Raw genomic sequence first — 9,574 nt, 5'->3', positions numbered from 1 at the left:
TTCATAAGAGGAAATTCTTCAAAACCATGCTTCAGTTTTAGACACATTCAATATCCCAGTCAATGGGTCGGATGAATATGAGTTATCGTACCTATACTGGATACCTAAACTCCAGTAAATGTTCTACCAAACCCCTATATTTGCTCCTCACGAAAATATTAACAGCTATGAAGGAGAAACTTCAAACGTACTGTGCGACTACATATGCCAGAAGTGGTGTAAATCAAATGTGGATTCTAAAAAATTCCAAAGAACTTTTAGTAAACTTGAAATCGCAAAACTTTTCTCAAATCAACAACATCAAAACGTATGACTTTTCAACAGTTTACACGACCATTCCTCACGATAAATCAAAGACTAGACTTTTTGACATCATAGACAGTTGCTTCTTCAACAAAAATGGAAAACGCAAATTCCTATCTAGTGATCAGTCATCCAAATAACTACTTTGTTAAACACCACTCTGATTCAACGCATAAGTATTCTGAAGTCGAAATAAAAATATGCTGGAGCTCCTCATTGACAATATCTTCGTGGTCTTTGGTGATCGAGTCTTCCAACAGTCTGCTGGATTTCCCATGAGCACGAATTGTGCTCCTTTGTTAGCTGACCAGTTTTCATATTCCTGTGAAGCAGAATTTACTCAAAAACTTCTACGTGAGAAGAAAATAATCTCTTGCTGTGACTTTCAATTCGACATTTAGATATATCGACGACGTATTACCTATTAAAAATAATAATTTTCATTCACATGTCGATTTGATAAATCCCAGTGAACTCGATATAAAAGACATCACAGAGTCGTCCACTTCTGCTTCACACTTCGATATTTTATTGAAAGTAGATATTAACGGCAAACTAACAACTTAACTTTATGACAAACGGGAGGATTTCAGCTTCTCCATTGTCGACTTCCAATATTTATGTAGCAATATTCCATTATCACCTGCATATGGAGTTTATGTCTCTCAACTGATTCGATACACAAGAGCTTGTTCAGCGTATAGTCAGTTTTTAAATCGAAGCAGGCTACTGACAAACAAGTTTCGTTTAAAGACAGCATTTTGCAATTATATGGTCGTTATAACGATCTAGTTTGCCAATACAACCTATCATTGGGTCAAATGCTGTCTGACCTGTTTCATACCGATTGTTAGACCTTTCTTGGCACACAGATTTTGACTATGGATAACTCCGTTTACCTGGCCTGGAGGTTATAAAACTTTTACCGTACTCATACTTGAACTCAGCCATGTTTGTTTTGAGTACAACTCTGAACAAGCTCCCAGCATACTCAAAAAATCTTGAGCATGTACTCCATTTGAGTATGAGAATAATTTTTAAAAAGTTTTATAACCTTCATTTTTGAGTATGAGTACGATTTGGAGCACGGAGTTCGAGTATTGAAACGTGCTCAAAAAGTTTTATACCCTCCAGGCCTGATCAAGACAAAGGGTTCACGGCGGGTGTGACCGGTCGACAAGGGGTGCTTGCTCCTCCTAGAAACCTGATCCCACCTCTTGTATATCCAGGGGTCCGTGTTTGCCCAACTCTCTATTTTGTATTGCTTATAGGAATTATGAGATTGATCCCTGTTCGTTATCTTTACCTCTCATGTTATTTCTTATCATAAGAATCAAATTTTTGCAAACTTTACGATACAGACCTGAACTTGACAAATATCGATCAGAGCCCAATACAATAAATTATCGTATCATGTGCTCATATAGAGGGGGTTTAAGAGGGGTCTGGACTCCCACCTTCCTGGAATTTGGTAAAAATGCTTATTTTTCATAAATTAGTAGTAAATTACCAAAATTCATATGCTGGACGGGGCCCAGGTCGGAATGGATCTCCCCTACAATAATGTCTGGATCTGCGCATGATTATACTTATCGAGCTGTAGACTTTGAAAACCAAACCAAAGTCTTTCTCCGGCTCTGTGCATAAAGCCAATTTTTATAGTTTAGCATGATAATGAGAAACTATAAATTAAAAAAACTTACTGTAAGTGATGTGGTTGGTCCCACACACGGGTGCATATTGGGCGGTACAAAACTTCTGACATGATGACGGGATGTGTTGTTGTGCAGCGAGTGAACCTACCGTATACAAATGACCGTATTCAAACATTTACACAGGATTAATCAGCAGTAATTTTCGGAGCCATTGACTTAGAACTTAATAAATACAATAGAAATACAAAGTAATTGTGTACAAGTGAGTATTTTAGTTGCAGTTAATATGATTAGAAATGTTTAACATACCAACAAGACACGATAGAATCAGGAGACCGTTCATGGTGCTGTCTGTATTGTTTGTGATTTCCACCTTATCTTTCCTTAAGGGATTATCGTACAATGTTCGTGACTAAATTCCCTGCGACACACCTGTGTTACATGGGGTCAACTTATGGACCATTGTAAACTTTGTCAAAGGCTTCACTTTTCAGTTCAATGCTCTTCGTACATTGCAAGCTGTTTTAGGACAAAGTATCTCTCATTTCACATAGATCTATCTTCTATCATACAAAAAATATCTTTAATTAATATCCGACCAGTAAAATACTACGTAATTACTGGTATACATCATCAATGAAACGACAGATTACTAAACTAGTATTAGAATCATATTGAAGGACTTTATGATTCAAAATGTTTCAAAGTGATTACTTAATACATGTATATAATATGCTCATTAGATTTTGTGTATACGACTGTCTGACGTGTTTCATACCGATTGTTAGGCCGTTCTTAGCACACTGATTTTGACTTCGGATTACTCAGTTTATCTGATCGAGACATACGGCTCACGGTGGGTGTGACCGGTCGACAGGGGATGCTTACTCCTTCCAGGCACCTGGTACCACTTCTGGTATATCCAGGGGTCCGTATTTGCCCAACTATCTATTTTGTATTCCTTATAGGAGTTACTTCACTTTTCATGACAATAGATGCAATTGGTACAGCCGTTTCAGAAACAGTTCATATTCAAACCATACATTTAAATATGTAGATATATTCTGAGTCCCCCCCCCCCCCCTGAAAGCTAGCTTTTTTTCTTCTGAGATGTCTTCTATTCCATCTTTTATTTTGTCTATCACTATCCTACAAAATACGTTAGATAGTACAGAGAATAGGGACATTCCTCTGTAGTTGTCGAGTATGGTTAGGTCTCCTTTCTTTCGTATTTTTACTATGAAGGATCTTCTCCAGGCAGAAGAATTTCCTATTCATTTATCACTCTGTTCAACAGAGCGGTTAACTCTGTTGTTGTGTGTAATACTCTGTTTCAGTAGTTCTGAGTTGATGTTTTCTACTCCAGGGCATTTCTTCCGTTTGAGAATGGCTTTCTTTACCCTCTCTTAAGCTATAGGTGTTGTGTTAATTTCTGTATTATTTGTCCTCTTTCTAATATAAGGTACATCTTTCAGGAAGGAAAGATGTTTCCGCTATTTCATTAAGAACTCCTTCAAAGTGCTTTCGCTATCTTTCTAATATTTTTTTTTTCATCTTGGGTAAGCAGTTTGCCATTCCGTGATCGTATTCAATTTATTTTGCTACCATTCGCTCCATGAAGCTGTTTGGTACACTGAACTTAGACGATTTGTTTGGAACATTTTCTGTTCATGCTAATCTGTCCAGATTTTGCCTTTTATCAGTTCTTGCTCTTCTCTACTCGCACCCATCTTTTTGATTCTTTGCATGTTACACACAGTGTATTTCAGTCTGTGCTATGCCGTATAAAATCACCTCGCAATCGTTCAAATGAGAAATTACTAAAGATAAAACCAAAATTTCTGTTTCCTCCTTTGTCAAATATTTACGAATACTTTTAATCCTAACATGATTGATCATAGCTGTTCGATATTTCCTTTTTATATGTTCCTTAAAATTGAGTTTCGTGCAAATATGCACCTAAGTATTTTATACAACGTTCTAATTCAATATTTCATCACCATTAATGTTAATAACTTTTGTGCTACATTTATGCAGTTGCTTCCTGATCCCAAATAAAATGAATCCGGTCGTTGATATGTTCATGTTCATTTACAGTTTATTTGCATTCATTCAATCGTTAATGATTTCAGCACATTTTTTCAAGTTCTCGGATGGCTTCAGTTTCGTTGAGAATGGAGGTAGGACAAAATCGTTTATTTGCCGTATGATCATCCGCGAATCCATAGTCCCGAAATTGTCGGAGGAATAACATCGAACAATGTACCCGCATACATAAGGTACAACAACGGACCTAAGCAGCTCCCCTGCGGAACTCTACACTGACACTGACGCGGTGATGATGACGTAACATTAATGCACACTCGACAACTACGTGGCCGTAAGTATGAATCGACAGAAGTCAAAACCGAGTCAGTAACACCGTATAGTTTTTTGAGCACATCAGTAAGTATTTGGTGATCCACTGTATAAACGCGGCGCTGAGATCGATCGCTATGAGAGCCTTAACTTCCCGTTTCTCCATTGCATCCTCCTAGGCACCTGATCCCACCTCTGGTGTGTCCAGGGGTTCGTATTTGCTCAACTATCTATTTTGTATTGCTTATGTATGGAATCCGGATAGGGCCACGTAGTTCACTATCGCACCATCGAGGTTTGGGTCGATGGTGCGATGACGCGATGGTGCGATGACGATGGTAAGATGGCGCGATAATGTGATAACGATGGTGCGATACTACGATGACGCGATGGTACGATGACGATGATGCGATAACGCGATACCGATGGCGCGATGACGGTATCGCGTTATCGCATCATCGCCATCGTACCATCGCTCCATTGTTATCGCATTATCGCGCCATCTTACCGTCGTCATCGCCATCGCATTATCGCGCCATCGACCCAAACCTCGATGATGCGATAGTGAACTATGTGGCCCTATCCGGATTTCATAGTTTTCATCGCCACGGTTTGGGTTGTCGGATGATCTTTGTTTTTTCCTTTATAGGAGCGTGCTTATCTAAGATTAACCCGATTGTCATTTCAAAATGTTCTACAAATACATTCACATCTTCACATTCGATCGAGATTTCACTTAAGTCCTGCCAAAACGCTGACTTGTCGATATTTTAAAAATTTCTCCGAGAAACCGTTTTACATTTGATGTTTTCCTTTTTAACGTTTGTAATGATTTTGACTACACAATGATCTGAGATAAATATACCCGATTGGTAAGATCGTATTTCTATACCGCTGATTACTTTCGTTATGACCAGGTCAAGGGTGTTTCCACCGATATGCGTACTAAAGTTGACATGCTGCTCTAAACCCATTGCGAAAAGTGAATCCTTATAATCTGAAATTACACCGATTTTTTCATTTATATGCAAATTAAAATCACCCAGGATCAATAAATTTGAGTAGTTTGGTATAATTTCCACCACGAACAGACAGAATTCTGTAACAAATTGCGCCGGCGTCGACATGGATGGAGGTCTATAAATTCCGACTATATTTAATGTTATGTTCTTGAAAATTAGTTTCCATATACTGAATTCACACCAGATTTTATCTTGCGCATATTCACATCAGTTCGACATGTTATCGCGATACCGCCACCGATTCTGTTTTGCCGATTTGCTATGCTGATTTTATAACCGTTTTGATTTAAATCACACGTTTCAAATTGATGCTGCTTGTCATTGGAATACCGTTTCAGTAAGAAGTGCCAAGTCAACTTTGTCCTCTCTTAACAACTGACCGATGATAACGTCTTTATTCACTAAAGATCGGCAATTGAACGTAATTGCGCTTACCTTCTCTTTAAGATATATTATGTATATCCGACTTTAAAAATAAAAATTATTATTATCAGCACTCACTGAATTGAAACCAATTCCTTTGTTGTCATCCAATCCACTTAGACCAAAATACTCCACAAATATGATCAAAATTCCTAAAGTAAATTTCATCAACATTGTCTTCATGCTAAAAATCTTACTGAACGTCACTTACCGGTATAATCCAATATATCTTAGACCTTGAAAAAAAATTGCAGCCTAACACTCGGCGCATGCGTTTCCTTATGAATGTGGACAATGTGTATGCAACTTGATAGATATTGTATGACTGTTTTAACGGTTAGGAATATTCCGATAAAAATTGAAGTAAAAAAAAAAATATCAATTCAAATTTTTGAAATATAAACAATGACGCTTTACGCCACCATACTTCATGAGGCGCATTACCACTTCATGTTAAGTATGTTGGTGTGAAGCGTTGCTTTCATACCTTCATAACACCCCCCCCCCCCAACCCCCCAGAAATTCCTTTGATATATTGATATATATATATATATTAGATGAAACCCCGCGCAATCGCGTGTAATCAAAAATAATATTGCACAGAGGAAAGACTTTTTTAATGCGTGTTTGAATTGTTGCGCAAATGTACTGAATGAAAGATGTCTTTCATTCAAATGAATTTAAGAACAATTTATGTATAATTGCGTGCATTAGTTTTGTTATATTTATTAATTTCATGAAAGGTGAAGATAACGAACAGTTATAAATCTCAAAACTCCTATAATGTAAAACTTATAATATACGGTACCAATTTGGATGCACCAGATGCGCATTTCGACAAATAATGTCTCTTCAGTGATGCTCAACCGAAATGTTTGAAATCGGAAATAACAATGAAGTTTTAGAGCTATTATAGCCAAAAACAGCGTGCCAAAAAAGTGAAGTCAAATTCGTCTAAGGATAAGAGCTATGCATGAGGGAGATAATCCTTAATTTTGAAATGAATAAGCAATACAAATTAGAGAGTTGGACAAACACGGACCCCTGGATATACATATATGTACTCCTCAGGTGTAAGCATCCCCTATATAGTAAATAAAACTTGATTATTAGGAAGTCACTTAGAGCTCCAAATTAAATGTTCCTTATGTAACATAAATGATCTCTCTCCGTATTGAAAATTAGATTGTGATTTTACATAAGCAATTGTAAGTGGCGGATTTAAGGGGGTGCAAATCTAAGGTAAATCATGGTCTCTTCTTGAGAAAAAAATAAACGTTAAAAGAAGCAATAATTTCTTTCACTCTCGGAGAAATAAATGAATCTTCTGATTTAATGAATTACTTTTATTGGGAGAACTTACATTATTTTCCCAAATACCCTTAAAATTTGCTTCATTCTATTAATTTCACCTTGTTAAAACTGACAGAAAATAGTAAAAATAACTACATAGGAGACATATTTCAAGCCCTATAAAATCTGCAAAGTCCAAGAGCTTCCGGGGGCCTCGCTGCCTGGGCCCCCACCAGGGCTTTGTCTTGGGCCCACTGAGGGCCTCAAGACGGCCCCAGACCCCATGCTTTATAAAGTTGTGCGCCCCAATCACAATTCCTGGATCTGCCCCTGATCCGTGATGCCGAATAGTTGACCAAAGACAAAATGAACGGTCGTTCATAATTTCAAAATTTAAACCTCGGTATTGAGAATGTGTTTATAATGTTAGTTTTTGTCCAGTGCGACACATTAAGGGCAAATTTACGAATACATGTCGTTTCAGCTCGTCAAACACAATAATCAATTAAAACATAATGCACTATATGAATGACAAACAGAACAAGAGCACCGCCAACAGTACATAATACACCCGTTGAAAGCTAATATATAGGATGTTTTTCTTACACCATGATTTGTAGAACTTGGCTTCAAGTAGTATCAGTAATCATCAGGGTGTGAGATACTTTCTTTGCATCGTAAACACAAGTTAAATCATGAACTCTCTATGTAATATTTCACTTGGCATAAGATGTATGTGTACAAAGTTTGATGGTCCTTGCCCCAACGAATCAGTCTGCATCCTGCTACTACGAACTTGACCTTAAGAAAACAATAGGCATCCTCCACTTGGCATAAAGTGAATGCGTACAAAGTTTGACGGTCCTAGCCCCAACAGTTCAGTTTGTATACTGTCTACAAGGTTTTCCTACTAAGTGTATCACTTAGTAGGAAAACCTTGTAGACAGGTTGTGACCTTGACCTTAATAGGCATCTTTCTCTCATCATGGTGATCAAATGTACCAATTTGCAATATCTTGAAGCTTACGGTTCAGTTTGTATCCTGCCTACAAGGTCTTCCTACTGTGATACTGCAACCTTGACCTTTGACCTCTAACCTTGAAAAAACATTAGGCATCTTCCTTTCATCATGGCGATCAAATGTACCATGTTGCAATATCCTGGAGTTTACGGTTCGGTATATCCTGCCTACAAGGTTTTCCAACTAAGTGATAATGCGACCTTGACCTCTAACCTTGAAAAACAATAGGCATCTTTCTCTCATCATGGTGATCAAAATGACCGTTGACTTCTGACCTTGAAAAACAATAGGATCCTCCTCTCGACATGGTGATCAAATACACTAAATTGCAATATCCTGGAGCTTATGGTTTTCGGTTTGTATCCTGTCCGCAAGGGTTTCCTACTAGGTTTTCCTACTACGTGATACTACGACCTTGACCTTTGGTCTTGAAAAGCAATAGCCATCTTCCTCTCATCATGGTGATCAAAAGTCCAAGTTGTAAATCCTGGACCTTACGGTTCGGTCTGTATCCTGCCCACAAGGTCCAGACAGACAGACGACGCCATACCATCTTCGACGGGCGTATAAAAATTGCTATATTGTAAACAGTGGTCTGATTTCTTGGACATTGTTAGGTAGTGTACAGGTACAACCTAATTTTGGTAAAATGTTTAAATTTTAAAGTTATTTCGCGCAAACTTCCCAGAACAGTCCCGGACCATTCGATATCTGACATATTGGACAGTTTTCGACTTTTTACTTACTTTCATGATCTGTGTCATCACAAGACATGATCGACCAAATAAACAACCTTTTTGTGTTTTCCAATGAGTTTGTACACATCATTTAGTATCCCAGTAGCTGCAGAACTGTAGCTCTCTGAAAAAATATTTTGACATAACAGAGAGCTACAGAGCCACCCCTTATAAAAACCTTCGATTTACGGCGCACAAAAAGCTGCGCACGGTTGAGGCCTCATATCGTTGTATTCTTGAGTTACTGTCTCATAAATTTAATATCAAAAAATTCTTAACATATTTTCCTACCATACTTGTGTCTAAACATACCTTCAAATATTCATTAAAGCCCCACACGACCTGAAAACTCCCAGATTCAAATGATTTCGTTTGTTGACGTAGCCATGTTACGCAAACGCGAATTCCTATCTAGTGATCGGTCATCCAAATAACTACTTTGTTAAACACCACTCTGATTCAACGTATAAGTATTCTGAAGTTGAAATAAAAAATATGCTGGAGCTCCTCATTGACAATATCTTCGTGGTCTTTGGTGATCGGGTCTTTCAACAGTCTGTTGGAATTCCCATGGGCACGAATTGTGCTCCTTTGTTATCTGACCTGTTTTATATTCATATGAAGCAGAATGTATTCAGAAACTTCTACGTGAGAAAATAATCTCTTGCTGTGGCTTTCAATTCGACATTAAGATATATTAACGATGTTTTATCTATTAACAATAATAACTTTCATTCATATGTCGATTCGATATATTCCAGT

The 9,574-nt window shown here is 37.6% G+C and overlaps 1 protein-coding gene across 1 annotated transcript in view; it reads right to left on the bottom strand.

The window, feature by feature from the left end:
* Nucleotides 1-2,362, bottom strand: part of LOC125668656 (serine protease inhibitor dipetalogastin-like) — a 32,858-nt gene extending 30,496 nt beyond the window's left edge. The window contains exons 1-2 of the mRNA XM_048902982.2: nucleotides 2,268-2,362; nucleotides 2,007-2,102 (exon numbers count right to left, since the gene is read on the bottom strand). Of these exons, the coding sequence (XP_048758939.2) occupies nucleotides 2,007-2,102; nucleotides 2,268-2,301 (130 nt within the window). The 5' untranslated portion in view covers nucleotides 2,302-2,362. The remainder of the gene's footprint in view (nucleotides 1-2,006; nucleotides 2,103-2,267) is intronic.
* Nucleotides 2,363-9,574: the final 7,212 nt, after the last annotated feature.

This window comes from Ostrea edulis, chromosome 4 (genome assembly GCF_947568905.1).
Source record: "Ostrea edulis chromosome 4, xbOstEdul1.1, whole genome shotgun sequence".
Classification (NCBI taxonomy): domain Eukaryota; kingdom Metazoa; phylum Mollusca; class Bivalvia; order Ostreida; family Ostreidae; genus Ostrea; species Ostrea edulis.
Note: the sequence above shows the minus strand (reverse complement) of the source record. Positions and strands in the feature narration are given on the sequence as shown.